Below are 26,396 nucleotides of genomic sequence, written 5' to 3' on the forward strand. Positions count from 1 at the left end.
TTTTCAAAATCTTGAAGAAAAAACTTGATGATTGTAAAGGAGATTAGGTTGAAGATCTTCCAAAAGTTTTGTGGGCATACCGGACAACCAGAAGAACTCCAACTGAGGAGACACCATATGCCTTGGCATTCGAAACTGAGGTAGTCATTCCAGTCGAGGTAGGCTCAGGCAGCTATCGTGTAGAGGCCTTCCAGCCCGAGACCAACAACGAGGGTTTACAGCTCCACCTGGACTTGCTACAAGAGAAGCGGGATCGAGCCTAAATGACTATGTCAGCATACCAAGCAAGAGTGACTCGGTATTTTAACAGGAAGGTCAAACCTCGACGCTTCAAAGTTGGGGATATGGTCTTATGTAGAATCACACTGGCAACCAAGGACCCAGTTGAGGGAAAGCTGGCTCCTAATTGGGAAGGACCCTACAGGGTGATTAAGTGCAAAAGGGCAGGAGCATACCACTTGGAGGATTCCAAAGGTAAGGCTTTTCCGTGGCCTTGGAATGCTGAGCACCTCAAAAAGTACTATGTTTAAAATGCTGTAATGTGTGATTTCTCTATTCATTTCATTATTTTTATTTCGATGAATAAAGTATCTTGGAGTTAAGGAGCATTCAATATTCATAAGTACAAATTAAAAGGTTTTATAAGTCTCGAAAAATACAGCTGAAAAGGCTTTTCCGAGCCTTAAAGAAATGCATGCGAAAGAAGCTTTCTTTAAACAAAACCCAGAAATCAAAAACCTTAGGGATTCCCCGAGATTTAACTCGGGGTACCATAACTATGGTTAAGTTAAAAACCCAAGGGATTCCCCGAGACGTAACTCAGAGAAGCATAACTAATGTTAAATCAAATTCCCCGAGACCTAACTTGGAGAAACATAACTAAGGTTAAACCAAATTTTTCGAGACCTAACTCGGAGAAACATAATTATGGGCTCTTTCAAACTACCTTAACCAACAGGCAAACATCAAAAGGTTATTATTCCAAGACCTTATGATAGACTTATGTTATTCTTCCAAACTTTTAACACAAAATTATTCACAAAAACTCATTTCATTAAAAGATTTGAGATATACAAAGAATCCGTAAAAAGTTTTACATCATTCTTCTTTGGGGACGGAAGTAGGAGCAACTTCAGAGGACTCGGCAAATGTGGTCTCGACGGTATCGGCCTCTACAGATTGCGCATTACGCGGGGCAGACTTGGTACCTTGGCGCTGTGGATCCAAAAAGGTGATCATAGAAAAATTATTTTATCTCTGTTGCATTAGGCATGTGTTCTTAGCCCAAGTTTACCAGTTGTACCTTAGTTGCATCCAAACAAGGGATGTCCTCGATCTTCACCTTGTCAAGATTTATTCTTCGGGTCGAGTCCTTAGCCCATGCTCGAAAGGTTTCGAAGCCCAAGATAAGCCTGTCGGCCCAGGCAGAGTTTCGAACCCATGAGGCAAAGGATAGCTAACGCAGATAATTGGCAGCTTGGGTTTTGGCCTCCTTCAGCTGAGCCCTCACCTAGACGTGCTTGCCTTTGAAGAATTTGAGTTTCTCCTCGGCAACGACCTTGGCTTCATTTTCCTTCACCACCAAGGCCCTCTAATCCAAGATCTCATTTTGAGCCAATTTCAGCTGATCCGAGACCTCTATGTGCGCTTCTTCTAGCTGATTTAGGTCTTCTTTGATGATAGAATTGTCCTCCTGAAGTCGGTTTACTTCAGCTCAGAGACCTTCAATCTCAGCCGACTGCTCTATGACCTTTGACTCAGCCCTTGCCCGAGCCGCAACTGCCTCGGAAGTCTTTGCTTGCATTATTGATTGTTGTTGACCTGAGCGCAGCAACTCTTCATCTTGCTTAGCTACCATCTCCTTCAGCCTGGCATTCTCAGCCTCTAGATCAGCAACTTTGTGTTCAAGACTACTCGTTTTAGTAGCCGAGTCCTTGGCCGCCTTCCGAAAGTAGCAATACAAAATCAACGACTTCATGATGCTCTGCAACAAGAATTTCATTAGCATGTATGTATAAATAGAAAGAAAGAGAAAGATATTATACTTACAAAAAGTTGAAAGAAAATCATCTGCTCAGTCATGCTTTGAGCAGATGTGTCACAGTCCATCGTAAGGTTCTCGTGTGGAATCAAATCCACTAGTGCTAAGAAAGGGTTGCCCTTCAGGTCACCGCTGAACTTTGCCAGGGGCCCGCTGACAGTCCAATCCTCCTCTAGAGGCCTTACTGGTGAGACGGAAGAAGATGAGGTCTCGGCAGCAGAGGCTCTCTCGGCAGCTGAGACCCTCTCGGCAGCAGCAGCCTTCTTGGCACATATATGTGTCGACAGCCGAGCCTTTCCTGATTTAGAAGCATGGGCTTCTGGTTCCTCCTCAGCAATGGGGGGTGGAGGTCGAGCTTCCCCGGCAGCTGCAGTAGGCCCCTCGGTCCTTTCACACACCATCCCCACGGAACTATTTGAGTTCACTTCTAATTGTATCTCAACCAGTATGTGTTGGATATTCGAGCCTAGGGGTAGGAGTGATATAGAACCAATGGGGATCGCGGTCTCGGCCACGACTCCAGCCGAGGCCAAAAGAGTAGCATTTAACGGCCGCTCCGGGACGGGCTCGTTTGCAAGGAAGGCCTCGACCTCTGCCATTGGTTTCTCCACGGGTTCAAGACCGGTCTTTCACCTAGCGGCCAAGAAGCTGGCGAATTGATCCTAAACCTTGGCCTCTGCCGCTTTTATTAGTTTCCTCTTTTTTAGTTGAGGGGCTTCAAGCTCTTCGGGTTCTTCGGGCTCATCTACCAAGCTCAAAGCCCTGGCCACCCGAGGAGGAGTGTTGAGTTTTTTAGCCCTAACGTCCATTTTCAAGGGCCTTGTAGTTCGAAATTGTGGAGTAACAGGTTGGACTACTCCCACCTGTATGAAGTGGGAAGTTCTTCTGCTTAGGTGGCTCGATTACTTTGCCTTTACCTTCATCAAGCCTGGGCTTCCGCAGGGTAGCTCCTCGGGTGTTGGTTGCCGGAGGGTCTGAGACAACAAGCTTTGAGTCTTAGACGACCACGGAAGCAGGCCTCTTTTTTGCTCCTCCAGCACCTCCTTCTTGAGCAACGAGGCCTCTCCCTTCCGAGGCCGTACTAATCAATAGGGAGTAGTTCAGTAGACTCTCGTGTCTCTGAGTCCACGCTAAAACGTCGTTCACACAACACTGCTCATCTTTGGTGAGGATTGGCTCTTTGGACGTGTTCCCTGCAAGAACGCATGTTTCCCGAGGCACCCTCGGACCTTTGACAGCTTCAGTAGGATGGAACTCCCACTGACCTGTAGCGAAGAAGTATTTACTTTTCCATGCATGATTGCTGGAATATTTGCCGTCTACATGAATGAATTTTTCCCGTCGTGATTGGAAGTTGTACAAACCTTCACACTTTGGGTTCTTTTGGAGCCAATATACCCATAAAAATTCTCGGGCAGAGAGATAATGCCCCAGTCCGAGCGCCATAGGCCAAAGCAACATGCAGGCATAGATATGCTTCCATGCGTTGGGCACAATCTGATGCTGAGCCAAGTTTACATAGCTCAACAATTCTCGCACTACCGACAGGAAGGGCAGTTGGAAACCAGTGTGAAACATGGTCTCGTACAGACAAACCTCGTGCGCATCAGATCGCACTATAGCGCCCACCTGTTCATCATCAAACCGATGCTTCACCGATTTGGGAATAAAACACTCCTCCCGAATTCTAGCTTCGTCAGCTCTGGTCAACGCCGGCTGCCAGCAGGCTGGATAAGTGTTGCCGCCGAGGACGTTGGAACCTGATCCCTCGTCACCAGACATAATGATGCAAGGAAAAGAGGAAAGAAAGAAAGCTTTTGGAGAACGAAAAGAAAGCAGAAAGTTAGAGCTCTGACCAGGAAGTAGTAGATGGAAAAAGGGAAGTCTACTACCACTTTTTAAAGACTCGCCTCGGCAATATGTGCATTAAATGCGCCGAGAGGAGCATGCCTTTGCAGATGACACATGGAGGTACTCGAGTACCTAGCTTAACGAACCGACAAGGTCTCGGGAATACCAACCATCACCACTTCGAATTTGAAATTCAATTTTCCTACCAAGATTTGAAAATTGAGCCGCCTCAAATTTGAAATTCAAATTTCAAAAGTTTTTCCCGCCTCAGTCATCCGAGACGGGACCCGGAAGACCATAAGTCGTCCCGGATGTCTCCATATGGGGGACAGCCTCGGAAGATAGACCTATTCCTACAGACATGAAATTTCCTTGGTTCTAAAAACATGGAAATTGGGGGGTAACTATTGGGTCATAGATCAAACCATTAAATACCCGGTAATCCTCAGCTCCAGCTCAATCATGGAAAGGCCCAGGACCAGTAAGGATTCAGGCAAACAAGTCCGAGACCTACATATCCGAGGCCCTCATATCCGAGACCCATGGGATCCGAGACCTTTGAGCCGAGACCGTTAAGTCCGAGACTAACTCAGGACACACAGGTCTTGACTACAAGAATAACTCGGGTATCTTAAAAGATACAGCCGTTAACAGATAAGTAATCTTGTTTATTCAAAAGCTGCTATATCTATCTAAAATGCAAATCAAATATATTGTCCAACAAATCATGTACAAATGTTCAAATCAAGTAATACATGCAACCACCAAATCCTATGATCTTGATCCCCTAAGATCTCGGAGAGGATGATCACCCAAATCCCTTGTCAGTAACTGCATCGCAGAAACTCAGGGAAGAGTGATTCATTGGTGAAGGGACTTCCACTACTTCATACCTATAAAAGACAAATGATCTCTCCATAAAGGGTAAGCGCAACTTTGCCTTTGACTTCTTCTTTTGTTGCTCATACTATCTCTCATTCTGACTTAGGCATCAGAATGTCCCTACCGGCTCACCCCCGGTCTCTTCGATCCTTCTCTTCTTCTTTGTTGTGCAGTCAAACCACTTGTGTGTTGGTCAACTCAGAGCCAGCAGGCGTGCCACGTCATCACTAGGAAAACTGTGCTTCAACAATATGCATATGGTATGGACTAAAAAGTTAAATCAATTTGGATGACCGAGTCTTAGGTTTAATAAAAGTAGCAAAAGAAATCCACACCGGGTTCTTGGGTTAATCAACATAGGGAACCGGGAGTATACACCCATGCCCTAGGCCCCATGTGTTTGTCGATTTTCACAAAATATATGTTTTCCTAAAAAACAATTTAGTATACACCCATGCTAAATCCTTTAGGAAAGAAAAGAGTTAGTATACACCCATGCCTAACTCGTTGCTTGGGAAAATCTATAGCTTAAGGAGTATACACCCATTTCCTTAGGTTGACAAACATTAGATATATATGACATGATCAAAACATTGACATATTGATATATTATCTAAATATAATTAGCTGTGGATATCAAAGCCCTACCTTTAGTTTTTCATTTATCTTTAGATCTTTTTATTTCTTTTTCACAATATCAATTCAGTGACAAGTTGATATTTTCAATTAATTCTAAATAAAATCACAGTCCTTGTGGGATTGATCTCGTACTTGCTGCACTATACTATTGTTTTGATTTTGTGCATTTGCGAGTTAAAACGTACTAAATATTATCTATTAATTTAGGTAGTATTTGGCACAACAAATTGTATTTTTGAAATAGCAATTTAAATCTAAACTAATTAAATCCTAACCTAGTTCCAAAAGGGTTTTGAATTTTAATTTTTGAAATTAAAAGACAAACATAAACTAATTAAAATAAATTAGGAGATAAAATACTAAGGTTTGAGAATTCACACTCATCGAATCATAACAACATACTTCCATGTTTATCAATATTAATCTGAAGTTCTCACAATTAAAATCTTAGATATGTTTTACTATGCTTCAACACTTAATCAAAACCATCACATGTATTCATTCATTGCACAAATCACAAAAGGAATCCAATATCAATTAAATCATCAAATCCATACGTAAATCACAAAAGATATCTAATCTTAATTGAAACACCAAATGTATCCGTAGAACAAATCACAAGGGATATCCAATTATTTAGGCAAATAAAATCAAGCAATTAATTATGTAAAATTATTTTAAATCATCAAGTGTATCCTTGAATCACAAAAGATATCCAAGAATCACTCCACACATTGAAAATAAGTAAAACAATTGAAATATTATATCCAATAAAATCAGATAAATAAATATTTACATGAAAGTATTGATGTTCTTTATCGGTGAGGCTTCATCCCAACCTTAGTTGGGAATTTAGCTCCACATAAAAATAAAACATACATCTAAAGAAAACCTAAACTAAAAATAGAAAAACTGTAGAATTTTGCTCTCTGGAATTCTATATCTTTTCTTGAATGCAAAAAGGTCTATTTATAGGCTTAGAAAAGTCCTAAAAGCCTTATTAAACCTAGATAATTCGAAGGTCTGTCTCCCAGTCAAAATAGAAGTCTGAAATCGGAATAGGATTCGTCCAAATTTGTGTCATTTGATTGCGGAGTGATTTTGGCATAGTAACCGTCCGAATTAGTAAAATCCTATTTCACAACGAATTGTATTATTTTGAGTTAGCTTTGCAATGCTACTTGAATTACTTCGATCCAATATTTGAGTAGAAAGTTATGGTCAAAATATTGAGATATGTGCAAAATCTGAATTTGAATCCAATCCAAAATTTATCTAATCTGAACTTTAATCCGATTTAACCATTTCTTGGATTTAGTTAAACTTAACCACATCATGTAGGTCTTTTCAAAGTATGTTTTCTTTCGAAAAGTAGTTTTTCTTCAACGACCTACAAAATACTAAAAACACAAAACTAATACAGAACATTAGATAATAACACTGTTAAAGGATTAACTAATGTAAATAAAGGGGTTCAAATATGTAATATTTGGCACTTATCAAATACCCTAAAGGCCAGCCGAGCCATAGCTTAACTGCCCGTGCCACCAAGGCATCAATGAGAACCAATGTGGTTTATACTACAAACTACCAATGCTATTACTATATTGTCAATATCTCTTCAAACTATCAATTATGTTAATATTCTTTCTAAAGTATTAAAAAAAGTCATTATCCACCACAAAGACAAAAATAACTTTAAAATTTTTTAATAAAACAAAAATACCTCTATAAATTAGAAAAAAAAAAAGAAAAGAAAAGAAAGGAAAAATTACAACTTAAAAAAAAAAACAAAACAAAAGAAAACAGAAACAAAACTAAAAGGAGTGCTTCCCAAATCAAATCGGCACGCTGCAGCTCTAAATGGCAGTAGAAAAAGGGAGAAATATTAAACATCTCAATTTTTTTTTTTTTCAAAAGTTAATTCCTAAATGATGTGTCATCACCTTATGAGTTCGTTACATATTTTTTAGAGTAATAAATTTCATTAGATGTTAACACATCATTTATAAATTAATTTTTAAAAATAAAATTTAAAATATATAACACTTCTAAAAATATAAATAAAAATTGTCCCCTAGAAAGTCGGGTCCTGCGTGACAGAGTCAATGCAGAAAGTACAAGGCGACTACACGCCGCGCGCATAGGCGGCGAGATTTGGATGCCGCTCTACTCCCACAGGAACGGTAAAAAGGTTCGGCTGCCAATTATAGTTTGACTCTTGTTTTTTCCCTTGAATTCACACTATTTCCCAAACCCATTTTACTACTTCAAGAGGATCCTCCTCAAGAGATTCCCTTGGTGGGAAAAGCAGTGTGATAGAACTGATGCTGGCTGAGATTGCTGAGGTGGAAAGAAGTGATTTGGTCGTTGTTAACGGCTACTTTGTCATTTTGTCTTTTTTTTATTTTTTATTTTTTTTTATTTTTATTTTTTTTTAACTTACTTTTAAATTCTTGAAGTATTAAAAAAAAAAATTTAAAACTTTAAAACTTATCAATTTGAACTCTTAAATTTTCAATTGCAGTCAATTTAGATTCATCCGTCAGATTTTAAAAGTTAAAAGTGAAATAATAACATTTATATCCTAGACTTTTTTATAAAATTTCAAATTTATCATTAATTTTAAATTAAAACTTAAAAAATATATATTATAAAAAAAAAATCATACATTGATCCACGGTTGGGCTACCTTGTGACCTTTTTTTTTTTTTTTTTAATTTTATATTTTTTAATAAAAAGAAAATTGGATGATAATATTGTCTTTTTAAAGGTTTTAACGGTAAAAATTGACGTAAATGTTCAAATTGATTGCAATTTAAAGTTTATGGATCCAACTTGAGAGGTTTTGAAGTTAGGGAATTTCTCAAATGGGATGGTAATTAAGTTATCCCTTTTTTTTTTTTTCAATGCGTTTATGGCTTCAAATGTCAAAAGAGAGAGGAAGTTTAAGGGGTTGTTTGTCAATTGGCTCATACTATTTATCTCAAATTCAATTTTAAAATTAGTGCTTTTTTATATCACATTAATTACATTTTACTACTATTTAAATAAAATAATAACTATAAAACAAAAATTTTCTATATTTCATATAAAATATTCATACTTTTTTAAGTCATCAATCAAATCTTGCTTCAATAGACACTTTCTTTTTTTCAAACCAATGACAAACAACCCCGGATCAATGTGATGCACTCTACGCGTAAGACTTTTACTTGAGTCTCGTGCATCCATCTTCCCACATTTTTTTAACAATTTCTATTGCCTCCCCCACCTCTTTTGCACATTTCCCTGCATTAGAGGAATGTTACCTATTCTTATGATATTATTTTTGTGTTTTTTCTAGTCTTGAAAAAGAAAAAAATTAAGAAAAAGCTACGAGTACCAATAAATAAACTATACATCATTTTGATACCCATTTTTAGGTAACAAATTTAATACCCATAGTGTATATATATATGAATGGTACTACTTGGTCCCTCCTAAGAGCCAAATAGTCATGAGAAATTATTATTTTTCTTTCCATCCGTCCTCTTATCTAATTCTTGCAAATTCACCATTAAATTTTTGAAATAGATATGCTATAGTATAATAAAAAGATTATTTTTAGCTCATAGAAATTCTAAGAAGCAAGAGGTCACAGGGTCATCAGTGGGTGAGGTCACAGCAACTACGGAGGGACCTATGACCTCTTGCCACCTAAAACTTTTATAGGCAAAAAATAATCTTTTTATTGTACTATAACATTTATCTTTTTGAAACCCATATAAACTCAATGATAAATTTATAAGGAGTAATACTATAAGTCTTTGAAAATTCTAAATACGACTCCAAACGACACCAATAAGGGGGTTGAATAGGTGTATGCAAATAATACGCAAAATTAAAAATTAAACAATCATACAACCAAAATATGTAGAACAATAGATCACAGAGACACAAATATTTTGGTTACGAAGAGGAAACCATTTAGAGAACTCTCTAAAATGTAAAACCTCTCAGGGGCAACCAAACCCAGGAAATCAATCAACTATAAAAGAATAAGGATTACAAGAAGTTCACACTTACAAAACCTTTGTAATTGACATTTCCTTGCATAAGACAAGCGACCCACTTGACTTCTACCGCAGTAGCCCTTTCCAGAACATCTGGCACAATCCTTCTACTTAATCTCCTTTACCGGAACTCCGGTAGACTTCGGTTGTATATGATTTGTGATAAAGACACAACCTTTAACTCTAAGAGAGACTAACCCTAACACTCAATATCTTAAACGCTCTCTTAGCACATGGAATTCTTATGTGGAATTCCTTACAATTTCGTGCATAACAGCTCTCTATATATAGACTACAAAAAAACCTAGTACTAGTTGAAATGTGAAGAAAAACTATATCTAGTTGGAATAGGATTCATCCAAATTTTCTTCCTTATCTTGCAAGACGATTTTGGCATAGCTAACTTTCGAATTTAGAAAATCTTATTTCACCAAGATTTGTATAATTTTGTGTTAGCTTTCCAATGCCGCTAGTTTCACCTCAATCCGATTCTTGAGCCGAAAGTTATGATCCGAATACTGATACATGTGCAGGATACGAAATTTAATCAAATCCTATTTTAACTCTAATTAAAGAATTCCGATTTGATTAAACTTAACCATATCATATAGGTCTTCTATTATGATTGGTTAAGCTTAACCACATTTTCTAGGTCTTCTCTTGACACAACACCTCGTATATGCACTGCTGACGGGATTGCAGATGAATGTATTTTGTCACTAAATTTGGCAATTCAAAACCCAACAGTCTTCTTAGAGTCATCCTAAATATGATGTGGTTTTTAAAATTACCGTTGAATTTGATATGTGATTTATTAGCTTATGATCTATTAGTAATTTTAAAAGCCACATCACATTTACGATGACTCAAAGAAAACTCTAAAAAAACTTATAGTATTACTCATTTAAAAGAGTCGAATTTCATGTCCCAAAAAAAAAAATCGTTGTCGAAACTTAATTTCATCCATGTTCCACAAAAGTCAACAAATGATTAGGTTTCGTCGTGGGGTTAAAAAATAAAATCGAATATGTGCTAATTAAGGGCTAAATTTAATATTTTGCTAAAAGGTCAAAAAGAGAGGCATCCACACGTGCGTAACCAATTTGTCTTTGTCCCTTGGAAAGTTGGGAATGACTTGTGTCGGTGCAGGCTTGCCAAATGCTTATGACTTAGCATCGAAGTGTTGACACGTGTGTAACCAAATGCTTATGACTTACTATTCAACTTGGAAAGTTGCAAGGGAAAAATACTTTTTTTTTACGGGTCGTCCTATACATCATTTTTCAGTCTTTTTAAGTCTTTTTGATATATATATATATATATATATATATATGAGATATTTTTTAAAATGTGCGATTTGAAAATGTAATTTTTAAAAACATAGATAAACCTTTAAAATTGTGCGTTTTTAAAAAGGAACCTCATTACCTACGATCACACTTTTTTAAAAATTGCGATTCTAAACAATTTATTTTTTGTGATTTAGATTAAAATCGTACTTTTTGTATATGGAATCGAGATCTCCAACATGCCTTTAGGTTTAGAGTGCTTTTACAGTAAAACCCTGGAGCACCGCACCGAGAGCAAAAAAAAAAATAAATAAATAAATAAAAGCATTCAATTTGGGTTAATTAGGTACTCATGACTTGACCTATTTATGCAATCTAAAGTTAGTAAATTACCATTAAAATAAAATAAAATAAGCTTAGAAATAGGTAGCAAAATTGTGTAATTGAAAATAGCCTGCGAGCAAGCAGTGGTATTTGCGATACAGAACCTAAGCCCCACCGATTCATGGACCGTAGTTGGGCCCATTGACCCAACGCTTACACACTCTAACCAGGCCTTTGACAGTTCACACTTCACATAAATTTAGAATTCACAGTTCACACTTCACATAAATTTAGAATTGAGAATGCTCATCCATCTTGATGAAGATGAGATCATGGTGTAATGGATTGCATTAAGGCCCCATTTGTTTCAGCATAAAATGATTTTCAGAAAATATTTTTTGTCTTTTTTAAATGAAAATATTTTTCATTTGACCAAAAATTTTTCTTGAATTAATTTTCTGTGTTTTCTTTAAGAGTTAAATTTAACTATTGGTTTAATTAACCACAGATCCTTTATATGTTGCGAGATTAAAGTTGTTATAAAATTTTTACCAAGAGTACATTAATGTATATAATTGAACACAATTCTAGTCCAAGAGCCTAAGTTAATGGGATAAGGTTCACTTAAGTATATTAAGCACTCTTTTCTTTTATATTTTCTCAATGTAGGACACAACATTCACAACAATCTCTCACTCACTTGTAAGAGCATTCCTAGCAGCCTCACCAAATTTTACTCATCAAAATAACCAAAAATACACTTTTGGTTATTTTGACAACTCACATTTTTAGATCACTCATAGTAGCCTCACTACTTAACAATCTACTTTCACTATTTAATTTAAATATTATTTTTCAATGATTTGTTTATTCTTTCTCTAACTTTTATATTTTTGAATGTTTATATTTTCCTAATGGTCTATTTTAAGAATATTTGTCTTATTTTAATGGTAATATTTTTAAAAATTTGTAATATTTCTCTTATTTTCTTAGTTTTAATTTCTATTGGAAGAAGATAATGTTTTCATGATTGATTTTGGATTGTTACACGTCGGCTTATTAATTTCCACTCCCATATCAATTCTGGGAATTTAAAAAAAAAAAAAATTAAAAAAAAAACAGGGATTTTTCGTCTGGAGAGGGAGAGAGAGAATATATATACTTTGATTTCATTGAAGAGGGGAGAGAGGTTGTAGAGAAAAGGGAAAGAAAAAAAAAAAAAAAAGAGAGAGAAATGAAAAGCGAAAAGGGAGAGAGAAAATATATTTGTTTAATGAATAGGTGAGTGAATAGTAAATTTTAAGTTTGGTGAGTATTGCTCCTCACCAAATTTTTTTGTTATAATGGTGAGGCTGAAAAGTATACATTTAAGCCATTTTGGTTAAATTGGTGAGCCATTTTAGTTAAATTGGTGAGCCAATTTAACGAAAAAGTGGATTTGAAGAGGCTGCTATGAGTGCTCTGAGTCTTTTCATATTGACCCAACTCTCCTTCGCTTGTGAGTCTTTTTACATTTCTAAGAGTCTCATGTCAAGAGTTGCGGATGGAGAAAACTCTAAACCTGATGCGTCTAAACACTTGTCCCAAGAAGGGAACCATGGCTCTGATAGCATTTGTTGGGAGATTAAAGCGGTTATAGAGTTTTTACCAATAGTACATTAATATACATAATTGAACACAACCCTAGCCCTAAAGCCTAAGCTAATGGGCTAAAGTCCACTTCAGTATATTAAGCACTCTTTTCTTTTATATTTTCTCAATGTGTGACACAATACTCACAAGTGTACTCACAACAATTCTATGTCGTTGAATTTTTCGATTCCTATCTTTGTTATTCTACTGCCATTGTGCTAAATACTACCTAAATTAATAGATAATATTTAGTACGTTTTAACTCGCAAGTGCAAAAGATCAAAACAATAGTATAGTGCAACAAGTACGAGATCGTTCCCATGAGGATTGTGATTTTATTTAGAATTAATTAAAAATATCAACTTGTCATTGAATTGATATTGTTAAAAAGAAATAAAAAGATAATAAAGATAAATGAAAAGCTAAAGGTAGGGTTTTGATATCCACCACTAACCATAGTTAGATAATATAACAATATGCCTATGCTTTGATCATGTTATATCTATCTAATGTTTGTCAACCTAAGGGCCTGTGTGTATATTTCTTAAGCTATACATTTCCCTAAGCAACGAGTTAGGCATGAGTGTATACTCTAACTCTTTTATTTTTTAAATGATTTAGCATAGGTATATACTAAGTTGTTCTTTAGGAAAGCATATATTCTGTGGAAATCGACAAACACATGAGACCTAGGGCATGGGTGTATACTCTTGGTTCCCCATGTTGATTAACCCAAGAATCCGGCGTAGATTACTTTTGTTACTTCTATTAAACCCAGGACTCGTTCATCCAAATTGATTTAACTAACTAATCCATACCACATGCATATAATGGCCAGTCACATACATATGAGGAATTCATGAAAACATGAATTAATCAATTTAAATATCACAACATGATCATCACAAAGGTGCCAATATTAAAATATTAAATAAGCATAATTAGGGCTTCAATCTAGCCCTCCTAAAGAGTTAGTTACACATAATTAAAATAAAAGACAAAAGAAAAGATAAAGAAAGAACCAAAAACCGCTCCTAGAAGTAACCTCCAATTCCTCTCCCCAAAGTTGTCTCCTTCCAATTGTCCATTGAATTGTGAGGCTTAGAGGTCTATTTATAGGGCTTAAGAGAGTCCTAAAAGCCCTAGTAATCCTAGGAATTTCGGAGATTTAAGTCCAAGTCCAATTAGGATAAAGAAAACCTAAGTCCAAATCGGAATAGGATTCGCCCAGAATTACATTCCTATCTTGCGGGGCGATTTTGGCATTGCGGCGCTCTGAATTAAAAAAAATGCTATTTCACAATGATTTGTAGAATTTTGAGTTAGCTTTCCAATGCCACTTGAATTATCTCAATCTGATATTTTAGCTGAAAGTTATGGTCAAAATACCGAGATATGTGCAGAATCCAATTTTGAATCCAATCCGATTTTGACTCTAATTTGAGAAATTCCGAATTAATCCTTTTCTTTATTTGATTAAACTTAACCATGATTGGTTAAGCTTAACCATATCTTCTAGGTCTTCCTAATTTGCCCTTTAAGCTTGGAACTTTTCCAGAAACGCTTTCTTTTCTTCCAAAAACCTATAAAACAAAAAAAAATACAAAAAGAAAGTAAAATAACATGAATTAACTAAAACTAAAGGATTAAACATGTAAGTTAAGTGCTAAAAATATGAATATTTTGGCACTTAACAACTGCCATCGCTCCAACTCGAACCAAAAGGTCTGATACCAGTTGTTAGGAAATTAATCCTATTATCCAAGACCTATGAGATGCGAAAAATAAGAAGAATGTAGAATAACAAAGATTAGGCAATCAACACACGACACCAGTGGTTTGGATTAACAAGTTTACATCTACTGGTGGAGAAACCCAGAGAAAATCCACTATCAAAAGATGGAGTACAAGAATAGAAGGAGAAAAAATCACTCAGATCTCAAAGCCCCAATACACTCAAATTTCACCATCACACAAGAGAGATTATTCCCAAAATAGAATACAAAAGACAAAAGTACAAACTTTTCTTTTGCTGGAACAAATGGCAGCTGATCTCCATGTTCTTTTCTCACTCTGCAGCACCTTTTTCTTCTAATCACTTGTTTTTGGCTCTCCCAAAAACACCAAGAAGAAAAAACCACACTTGGCTTTTCTAATTCCTTTGTGCGGCACTCCCTTTATGTTTGCTACCCTTGAACACACTTTTGATATCTCTCTCTCACGTTTTGTCCCACACTAATTGAAGCTATTCAGCTTGTGGCACACACACAAAAGGCTAAACATGCCTTTAAATAGTGCTTCTAAGTCAATCAAGCCAATCCTAGTACAAGTACGTCTTCAAAACCAAATACAAGACAAACTAGGAAAAAAAACCAAATACGAGTCAGACTTAGAGTGAGATCTCCAAAACCCACAAGGAAAAGAGAAAAGCCCGCACATGTTGATGATAGGTTGAAAGTCACAACACTAACAATCTCCACCTTGACTTGAAACCCATCAAGTCTAACAAAACAAATCTCCTCCAAAGGTCTCCGCCTCAGCCCTTAAGGGCAATCAAACTCCATAAGTGTCACTCAGGTCCAAACGCCTCTTGAATTTGAGCATAGGACTTGGTTTAGACATAACACCATGCTTTCCTACCAGTCCTGTAGACCATACAACTTTCTCTGATGACTTTTTCTTCAAGTAGACCCATCTATACCCTTTAGCCTTCTCTCCGTTGGGTAATTCTACCAATTCCCAAGTTTTACCTCTACATAGTAACTCCATCTCTTTCAGCGTACCATTATGAACAGATGATGGATATCCACTACAAGTTGTTAGAGCAAAAGAAATCATATTCTCAAAGTCATACCTTTCTGGTGCCTTTTGATCATGTTTCTCTTTGCCTCTTGCTAAAGAATAAGACTCTTCCCGGTGTTGTGAGTCTCTTGAAGATTCTATGTCATCATATTCATCGTGAGTGAACACTTTTCATCAAGCTCCACCTCCACGAATTGTTTCTCTCTCTGAACTGTACTTTCAGAAAGCTCATCTATGTTAACAAACTCAGACTTCTTTGGTTCCTGCTCCGTAACTTCAGGTTCACTTGACTCATATTTGTACATAGCACACTCATTAAAAACCACATTCCGACTTCTAATGATCTTCGGGTTTTGATCATCCCAAAACCAATAACTAAAGGTCTCATCTCCATTTCCAATGAAGAAACACTTTCTAGATTTAGCATCTAGTTTACTCCAAGCATCAAACTCAACATGGACATATGAAGCACAACCAAAAACTTTCAGAGGTGAAAGATTTACCTCTTTTTCACTCCAGACTTCTTCTGGTAGTCTATGGCTCAGGGGAACGGAAGGCCCTCTATTTATCATATATGCAACAGTGCTCATTACATCAACCTAGAAAGTCTTTGGTAACCCAGCATGCAACATCATACTCCTAGCACGCTCATTGAGGGTCATGTTCATGTGCTCAGCCATGCCATTATGCTGTGTTGTTTCTGGGATAGTTTTCTCCATTCTAACCCATTCACTGCTCAAAACTGTTTAAACCCCTATCTTCGTATTCTCCTCCATTGTCTGATCTCAAACACTTGAGCTTCAAGTCCGTTTTAGTCTTAACCGTGGCCTTCCATTTCTTAAAAGTCTCAAATACATCATATTTACTTTTCAAGAAATAAACGCATACCTTTCTGCTTGAGTCATCAATAAATGTAATGTAATACTGCCAGCCTCCAAGAGATGCCACTGGTGCGGGACCCTACAAATTTGTGTGTACTAGTTTAGCTTTCCAAGCTTAGGTGCTTTGTCAACTTTCACGAAACTCACATTCTTTTGCTTCCCTAGGATGTAGCCTTCACACAAATCAAACTTCAACTCCGGTAGTTTCCCTTTGACATAAGTACTTTCATCCCTTTCTCGCTCATGTGCCTAAGCCTTAGGTGCCATTGTTTTGAGTCAACACCCATATCTGCAATAGCAATTGTATCCTTGTTGTTCGTGGTCATAAAGAGAGTACCCAGTCTTATGACCACAAGCCAAAATCATAGCTCCCTTGCCGACCTTCCACTTTCCACCGTGGAAATGAATTGAATGCCCTTTATCATCAAGCTGTCCCACTGAAATCAGGTTCTTTTTCAACTTTGGGATATGCCTGGCCTTTTGCAACTTCTATACCGAGTCACTGTGGACTCTAATATGAACACTACCTAGGCCCACAACATCTAACGCTGTTCCGTTAGCCAAATACACCTTTCCAAAATCTCCATCCACATAATTTTCAAGAACTTCACGGATCAGTGTGGTATGAAAAGAAGCTCTTGAGTCCAAGACCCAAGAATCAAGAGGCTCTCAACAGATAGAAGTAGGGCACCATGGACTTCTTCTGTTACCACGACATTTGCGGTGTCGTTATCAGCCTTCTTCTTTAGCTCTCTACAGTTTTTCTTGAAATGGCCTGTCTTGCCACAGTTCCAACATTCGGGTTGTCCAAATTTGGATTTGCTTCTCCCTTTCATGGATTTTGGTTTTCCTTGACCGAAGTTTCTGTCTTCTCCTCTGCCTTGAGTCTCGAGGTTTAAAGTAGGACCAGAATAAGAGATTTCACCCACATCTCTTCTGTGAACCTCTTGAATGAAAATCAAATCCCTGATGTCTTCATAGCTTAGTTTACTCTTCCCTGTAGAGTAACTCACAGCCGTCCTCATGGTGTCCTAGCTATTTGGCAAAGATGCCAAGATGATCAACTCGTGAATCTCATCATCAAAATAAATTTTCATCGAGGACAATTTATTTGTGATGGTGTTGAACTCATTGAGATGTTGTGCTATCGAAGCCCCTTCCGCCATCTTTAGGTTGAACAATTTCTTCATCAGATGCACCTTGTTGTTAGTTGACAGTTTTTCATACATACATGATAAAGCTGCCATTAGACCTGCTGTGGTCTTCTCCTTTACAACGTTGTATGCAACTAATTTTGACAATGATAACTTGATAACTGCTAGGGCTTGATGGTCAAGAAGAGCCCACTCGTTATCATATATGTCGTCAGGTTGTTCTCCCAAAAGAGGTTGATAGAGGTCCTTCCCATAAAGAATATCTTCAATCTGCACCTTCCAGTACCTGAAATCTATGCCATTGAATTTTTTGATTCCTATCTTTCCTTCTTCTACTGCCCTCCCATTCAATCCAAAAGCTCTAATACTAGTTGTTAGGAAATTAATCCTATTACCTAAGACCCGTGAGATGCAAAAAATAAGAAGAACGTGGAATAACAAAGATTAGGCAATCAACACATGACACCAAGATTTAAGTGGTTCGGCTTAACAAGCCTACATCCACTGGTGGAGACGGCCTAAAGAAAATCCATTTTCAAAAGATAGAGTACAAGAATATTAGAGAAAAAATCAATCCGATCCCAAAGCCCCAATACACCAAAATCTCACTATCACACAAGAGAGATTATTCCCAAAATAGAATACAAGAGATAGAAGTACAAACTCTTCTTTTGCTAGAAGAGATGGCGGTTGATCTCTATTTTCTTCTCTCACTCTGCAGCACCTATTTCTTCTAATTACTTATTTTTGGCTCCCCAAAAACACCAAGAAGAAAACACCACACTTGGCTTTTCTAATTCCCTTGTGCGGCACTCCCTTGTGTTTGCTGCCCTTGCACACATTTTTGATATCTCTCTCACGTTTTGTCCCAGACTAATTGAAGCTATTCAGCTTGTGGCACACACACAAGAAGGTAAACATGCCTTTAAATAGTGCTCCTAAGTCGATCAAGTCAATCATAGTACAAGTAGGTCTCCAAAACCAAATACAAGACAAACTAGGAAAAAAAAACCATATACGAGTTAGACTTAGAGTGAGATCTCCAAAAGCCATAAGGAAAAGAGAAAACCAATGGAGCCCGCACATATTGATGACAGGTTGAAAGTCACAACACTAACACTTCAGGGAAAAAAGGCATTCATAAATGGGATATCAATAAATACATGCATGCTTAATCATGTGTTTTCTACAGCTACTATAAAAAACATATGTTGTTGATGAAGTTTTTATTATATCTTATTTGCTCTTTTATTATAAGTATATTAGTATATGGTTTCTAGTGGAGAAAGAACATTCATAAGTATATTAGTATATGCTAAGTTAAATATTGATATTAAGATCTTCTCACCATCTAATTGGTGCTTGTTTTAATTTTATATTTATGAGTCTGTTGGGGAGAAAACCAATAAGAGTCCATTATCCTTAAATCAACTCATTAGAGACTCACAAACCTCAAACTAGAAGCAAGCCCATCTTAAGTCCCTCGTTAGGATACAAGTTGTCAGCATTGAGGCAGTTTGAGACGAACCACCTTGAACAGGGTAAGGTTTCGTGCCGAATTCGAGGGGGCTTCGTCATTACTGAACCACAAGCAAGCCAAGTCACGCAAGCCAAACTATTTCACTACACCCAACGAACGGTACAAAAGATCCATACGGGGTACCATACCTCGCTTGTACAATTCCTAACTCAATCAAAAGCAAATGTCCCATCAGGAAAAGTACTTGTCTATTCGTAACAGGCAAGCGTCCAATCAAGCCCACCTTCGTTGGAGAGAGCATGGGAACTACCTGTTATAGTACAATCGGTGGGCTCGCCCCTGCAAAGGCCATGCTGGGTCAATCCCTATGGCCAACCTGTCACCATCCCGATGATGAGTGATGGGCCCAGATGAGAACATACTTTGGCAGCCCATTGACCCTTTTCTTGTAGGCATGTATAAAATGGGGCTAATTCAGCCGAGGGAAGAGAGGCTTGATGTATGAGCAAACTTGAGAAAGAACATTCAATAAAAGAGATGAAATAGAGTTCAAGTCTGAGTCCCATTGTCATTCTCTAATTAGCATTTATCATCTTTTAGCTTGTGTGTTAGTGAAAAATTATTGGTGGCAGGAAGCTGTGTGAATAGAGTCTATGATTGATATTTGTGGACTTGATATCAGTATTTTTTTTTTCTTTCTTTAATTATTTCACCATTAGTGAGAAGTGATAGCTATTTAGAAGGGTTTCTGAACAATCACAACATTAGGGTGATTGATCACCTAAGGTTTGATAGTGATCGATCACTTAGGCCAAAAAAAAAATGTCACAAGTGTTATTTCATGCTCATTTCTCATACTTTTCATGCCAAACTTTCTTTTTTTGTAAATCCATTGGTCTTAATTAAGAATTTCTAAACCCTAGTTTAGGTCGGGGTATTACAATTTGAGCTTGATTCTTTCCTTGTAAATATAGGGTGTCAATTTGTGTTCACGTGTCGGGTTCGGGTTCGAGACATAGGTATAAGACTATAAAAGTCAACCATGATCCGGTCCATTTAATTAAATGGGTTAGATCCTTCAACCCAAACCTGCCAATTTCGTGTTGGATTCACAGATCATGTCAAAAATTGATAGTCCTAATTATAGACGTGGTTAAATGTGATCTGGATTATAAGTCTATGTGTGGTGAATAATAATTAGTAGGAGTAGAACAATTTGTAGCATTTATGGGTCTAACCCATTTAATTAAATAGGTTAGACCCTTCAACCCTAACCTACCAATTACGTGTTGGATTCAGTGATCATGTCAAAAATTGACAACCCTGCTATAGATGTGGTTAAATGTCACTACCAAAAAAAAAAGAAAAAGAAAAGAGGTTCTCCCTGCGCCTGAAATGCCATGGGGAAGAGAAAACAAACTCCGGGAATTGTATTCTTGGCGTTTGGTGTTAACATCGGGTTAAACAGTGTCGGCAACGCTTTTTTCCATCGTTTTGAGCAAACGCTGGTGAAGTTAATATCAAGGACAGCGTCTTCTACAAACACCGGAGAAGGAATATGTGCCGGCATGATCTGTCAACGCCAGTAGAGGAGGATGCTGGTGTCTTCTACAAAATCCGGAGAAGGAAGTTGTGCCGGCATTATCTGTTGACGCCGACAGACATGGATGTGCTGGCGTCCTCTATCGACTCCGGCAGAAGAGGATGCGCTAGCGTCTTTTGCAAACGCCGAAGAAGGAAGTTGTGCCGGCGTTATCTATTGAAGCTGGTAGAGATGGATGTGCCGGCGTCCTTTGTCAACGCCTGCAGATGAGGATGCACCGACGTCCTCGAAGGATGACGAATAAAGTAGCTGTGTTGGCGTTCTTTGTCGATGCCGGCACAGCAACCTTCGCCGGCATCAAAAGAGGATGCTGGCTCATCCTCTTGTGCCGGCGTCCTTTGAATTTCTATTGCAGGATCCACGGAGATGCCAGAGAATATCCTATACAGGTAAAAATCTGAAGCTTTGCCGGTAAAAATCTGAAACTCATCTAATTTGAAGCTTTGCCGGCTATGTTTCCGGTGAATTATGATGCCATAATTTTTCTAGGCATTTTGCATTTATTTAATTGCTACTTTTTTTCTTTTTTTTTCATCTGGACACTTCCTCACTACTACCTGCTCGATGAACAAAGGTAAACCAACATAAAAAGGAATGATAAAGCATAAAGCTTTTCACCTTTCAAAGTTGTTCTTCTATTAATAAAACTTTCATTTAAAAAAGTTAATGGATACAACCAGGAAAACAAGCTTCCTGAACACTACAACTATACAGATTACAACCAGCAAAGTAACAAACTACATCAGCCAAACCATCACTGAGCAAACCATGCAACCAGCAGCATCTCAAACTGCAGGCTACTATTAAAAAAAAAATCTGAATGCTAAAAAACCTTGCTATACACTTGCTGTCTCAGTAGTAGCAACCATCCAGCATGACCCAATAGTTTTACAGGTGAAGCGGGCAAAGGGTACTGTATTTCAGGAAATGGCATCATTGGGGCCTGAGTTGTTGGTAGTGGAATTAAGCTAGATTTGCCTTTGTCCAACTTGTAGAGCCTGTATATTTTGGGATAAATTGACAATTAAAATTTGACATAAAGGTAACCACATAAATTAATAAACAAAGGCCTTCTGGCAAGATATTGGATATGGTCTCAAAGTATTTCACCACTAACCAGATAAATGTAAAAACATGAGAGCACTTAAATTACTCCAAAGTTAGTCAGCTTTCAAAATCTGATTTGGGCATTGATTTCTAGAACATAAGGTCAAAATAAATATTAACATAAAGAGGAAAAGAGTAATAAGGCTTACAGTATTTTCATTCAAATTGATAACCACAGCTTTCTTTAGACTACTGTGAAGAAAATGCTCCCCACTATCACTGTAACATACCATGAGTCAGCTCATACTAAACCATGTACATTGAATGACATAAAAGCTTTACAAATAATTTGTTCATCTAGATGCTACCACAATCTCTCAGCAATTTTTTTTTTTTTAATTTTTTTATTTTTTAAAATGTAGATCTTAACGCAATCAAGCTTTTCTAAAACAATTAATTACTCAAAAAAGCATATGGATATTCAAATGATGTTTCAGAACTGTTACAAACCCACATTTATATATCATGTTTATTTTATAATTAAAAATAATTCATACATAACGGACTCAAATCATCATCTTTTTACGAAGTTGAAGTTTGGTTAATGTTGGGTCATAGATCAACCCATTAAATGCCCAGCAATCCTTGGGGCCCAATCAAACCTTGGAAAGGTCCAAGCCCAGTAAGGACTCAGGTAACCAAGCCCAAGACCTCGAGATTCGAGACCTATATATCCGAGACCTACAGGTCTGAGACCTATATATCCGAGACCTATAGGTCTGAGACCTTTAGATCCGAGACCCAAGAGATCCGAGACCCTTCAAGCCGAGACCGTTAAGTCCAAGACTAACTCAGGACACACAGGTCTCGGTAGCAAGGATAACTTGGATATCTTGGGAGATACAGCTGTAAAATAGATAAGTGATCGTATCTATACAAAAGCTATCACATCTATTTAAAATACAAATATTCAAATTAAGTGATACATGTAACCACCAAATCCTACGATCTTAATCCCCTAAGATCTCTCGGTAAGGATAACCACTCAAATCCCTTCTTAGTAACTACATCGCAAATACTCAGGGAAGCGTAAATCATTGGTTAGGGGACTTCCACTACTTTATGCCAATAAAAGACAGATCATTTCTTCATATTTGGGTAAGCGCAACTTTGGCTCTTAAGCTTTCCTATGTTGCTTATACACTCTCTCTCAAATTCTGACTTAGGCATCAGAGTGTCCCCACCAGCTCACCCAGTCTCTTCTATCCTTCTCTTTTTCTTTGTTGTGCAGTCAAATCTCTTGAGTGTTAGTCAACTCAGACTCGGCAAGTGTGCCACGTTACCAGTAGGAAAACAGTGCTTCAACAGTTCTGCGCCATCTGTGGGACCCGATTTTCATCAGTTCTTACCATCCATTAATCCAACATGGTGACCACCTGTTCTACTGCAGGCACTTCCGGTGCACTAGCACCACCCAACCTAGCCAAGTTCATGAAGCAGATGACCGAGTCTATGAAGGCCCCGAAGTAGTAGAATGAAGACCTAGCCACAAGGCTCACGGTTGCTGAAGGCCATAATAGCTTGAGGGACCAAAAGCCTGAGGAAAGGCTAGCAAAGAAGCGTGAAGAGAGGCGTGAGAAGGAGAGGCGTGCGGAGATCCGTAGGGGAAAGCTGGTTGTAGATTCGCATCGCGAAGAGGGTGCGAGTTCAGTTCAAGCCAGCCATCATACGACTGTCCAGAATGAGGAACGTCGCAAGCAAGAGAACCTAGAGAAGTCTCAGCATACTAGGCCTCGATGAGAGCAATCTTGCCAAGACGACCACCATGATGGGCGAAATGAGGGCCAAATTAATGCTGACATGGAAGATCTCGAAAAGAAGAATGGAGAGCTAACTCACAAGTTGGCTATCAAGGAGGAGAAAAGCCCTACTGGAGAGCTTATGGACAACACCAATCTTCCCTTCAATGATCAAGTGTTGGGCTTCCCCTTGCTTGACAACTTCAAAATGGATCGTGTCAAAGAGTTTGACGATAATGGTGACCCTTCTGAACATATGGAAAGCATTCGTACACATTTTTCCCTTCATAGAACTCCGGAGGAAATCGCATGCAGAATCTTTCTCCTCACCTTGGTAGGAGTTGTTGAGGATTGGTTCCCCAGATTGCCCGCCAAGTCAGTAGATAGTTTCAAAGAACTCGGGTGCCTTTTCTTAAGCCAAATCTTAGTGACCCAGAAAAGGAAGAAGCACTCAGCTTGTTTACTATCCCTTCGTTAGGGAAAGGAAGAGAGCCTGAAGGATTTCATGCTCAGATTTAATAGAGAGAAGCTGTTGGTGGAGAGCCCAAATGATCAAACGGTACTATCTGCATTATGGCACGGAGTCAGGCCAAATGGGCCTCTAATGGCCAAAGTATCAAAGAATTCAATGGAGATAACTCTTCGCCAGTTCATTAATAAGACAGAGGAGTAAATCAATCAGGAGGAGATGATTGCGGCTCTAACAAAAGGTCAAGAGGAGGAAGACCGAGCAAAGGAGGACAACAAGAAGGAACTACCCGCAACATCCACTTCGAAAGAAGGAAAGCTCCAAAAGAAAGTGGGTAAGAAGGTTGTACCATCCTTCCCGAAGATAAAACCCTTGCGACACGAAGATCAAAGGTTCACGCCCTTGAATCCTGGTGTCAATGAAGTGTTCATGGAGATTAGAAGGGACCTAGCTTTCAGGTGGCCGAATAAGTTGTGGGGTGATCCGAGGAAGCGAGATCGAACAAAGTTCTGTGAGTATCATAATGATCATGGGCATTTGACGGAAGATTGTGTAACCCTGCGACAGGAAATCGAAACCTTCATTAGAAATGGAAGGCTTGTGAGATTCCTTGCAGGAGAGAGCAATCGAGATGCGATTCACCAACAACCCCTCCTGTTGGATGCGAACCGAGATGTAGGGAGACAAGAGCTGAGATGTGATCGAGACAATGATCCGAGAGTGGATTCGAGAGCACCTCGGGACCAAGGAGTAGTAGGTGAAATCCACACTATTTTTGGAGGAATAGTTGGTGGAGGACAGTCGAACTCAGCCAGGAAGGCTTATGCAAGGAAAATGCAGACTGAAGAGGTCCTCTCAGTGCAAAGACCTTCTAAGGTTGCATGGAAAGACTCAATGATCCTTTCTTTCTCCGAAGAAGATGCCAGGGGGTAATGCAGCCACATGATGATCCACTAGTAGTAACAGTGATGGTGGCCAACCATATGATCCATCGAATTTTGGTGGATAATGGAAGTTCGGCCGATGTCCTGTATTGGCCGATTTTTAAGCAAATGGGTATTGATCGTGATAGGATCAAACCATTTGGTTCTCCCCTTATCGGATTTGCAGGGGAGCAAGTCCAACCGATTGGCCTTATTTCACTCCATGTAACAACATGGATGGCACCCAAGCAGAAGACTGTAATGGTAGATTTTTTGGTCGTTGACCGACCCGGTGCCTACAATGCTATCATTGGTCATCCTGCTTTGAATAAGTTGAAGGCCGTAACTTCAACTTACCATTTGATGATGAAGTTCCCGACAAAAGAAGGAGTCGGAGAAGTGAAGGGGGATTAGACTCAAGCGAGAAGATGTTATAATACATCTCTCAAGAAGGCCTCAGACCCAAGTCCTATTGTAATTGATACAGTAGGTGGTAAAGGCAAGAATGAGCCAAAGGGTGAGCCAGTTGAGCCACTGGAAGACGTGGTGGTTGGTAAAGGTAGAATTTTGAAGATTGGGACACAGATCAGTCCCAGGGTCCAAGACGGTCTCATCACCTTCCTTCTACGAAACCTGGAAGTTTTTGTGTGGACTCATGATGATATGCCAGGAATCAGTCCTGAAGACATTCTCCACCAACTCAATGTGGATCCGAGTGTAAAGCTAGTGAAGCGAAAGAGAAGAAAGTTCGCTCCTGAGCAGACTATGGCTATAGCCGAAGAAGTAGAAAAGCTTCTCAAGGCTCATTTCATTGAGGAAGTTTACTATCCCGATTGGTTAGCCAATGTAGTATTGGTCAAAAAGTCCAATGAGAAGTGGAGGATGCACGTGGATTTCACTGACCTCAACAAAGCTTGTCCAAAAGACAACTTTCCATTACCCCGCAACGATGCATTGGTTGACTCGACAGCTGGGTATGACTTACTCAGCTTCATGGACGCTTTCTCTAGCTATAACCAGATATACATGCATCCAGAAGATCGTGAGAAAACTGCATTTATAACTGACCGAGGCATGTACTATTACAAAGTTATGCACTTCGGTTTGAAGAATGCAGGGGCAACATACCAAAGGCTGGTTAACAAAATGTTCCGAGACTAGATCGGACGAAATATGGAGGTATATGTTGATGACATGCTAGTCAAGAGTGTGCTACCACAAAACCATGCACTCGACTTGCAAGAGATGTTCGCAACCTTGAAGAGGTATGGGATGAAGTTAAATCCCTCAAAATGTGCATTCGGAGTCTTGTTGAGGAAATTCCTCGGTTATATGGTGTCGAGCTGAGGAATAGAAGCCAACCCCGAGAAGATACAAGCTGTCTTAGATATGTGATAAGTGTCAAAATATTCATATTTTAGCCCTTAACTTATATTTCTTAATTCCTTAGTTTTGATAATTTATGCTATTTTATTTTCTTTTTGTATTTTCTTTGTTTTATAGGTTTTTGGAAGAAAAGAAAGCG

The 26,396-nt window shown here is 38.3% G+C and overlaps 2 protein-coding genes across 2 annotated transcripts; both read left to right on the top strand.

Annotated features, from left to right (window-relative positions):
* Positions 1–24,167: 24,167 nt before the first annotated feature.
* Positions 24,168–24,881, top strand: LOC132167523 (uncharacterized). Its single transcript, XM_059578526.1, has one exon. The coding sequence runs from the start codon at positions 24,168–24,170 to the stop codon at positions 24,879–24,881; it is 714 nt and encodes a 237-aa protein (XP_059434509.1).
* On the top strand, positions 24,881–26,032 carry LOC132167531 (uncharacterized). The gene is made up of 2 exons (XM_059578538.1): positions 24,881–25,213; positions 25,322–26,032. Exons 1-2 carry the CDS (start codon positions 24,881–24,883, stop codon positions 26,030–26,032), a joined length of 1,044 nt encoding a protein of 347 aa, XP_059434521.1.
* Positions 26,033–26,396: the final 364 nt, after the last annotated feature.

This window comes from Corylus avellana, chromosome ca1 (assembly GCF_901000735.1).
Source record: "Corylus avellana chromosome ca1, CavTom2PMs-1.0".
In the NCBI taxonomy this organism is placed as follows: Eukaryota; Viridiplantae; Streptophyta; class Magnoliopsida; order Fagales; family Betulaceae; genus Corylus; species Corylus avellana.

Excerpts from the sequence above, each read along its gene's own strand:
- LOC132167523 (XM_059578526.1), top strand. The coding sequence starts at position 24,168 with ATGATTGCGGCTCTAACAAAAGGTCAAGAGGAGGAAGACCGAGCAAAG.
- LOC132167531 (XM_059578538.1), top strand. The coding sequence starts at position 24,881 with ATGCAGCCACATGATGATCCACTAGTAGTAACAGTGATGGTGGCCAAC. Across the intron at positions 25,214-25,321 it reads CTTTGAATAAGTTGAAGGCC|AAGGCCTCAGACCCAAGTCC; the intron begins GTAACTTCAACT and ends ACATCTCTCAAG.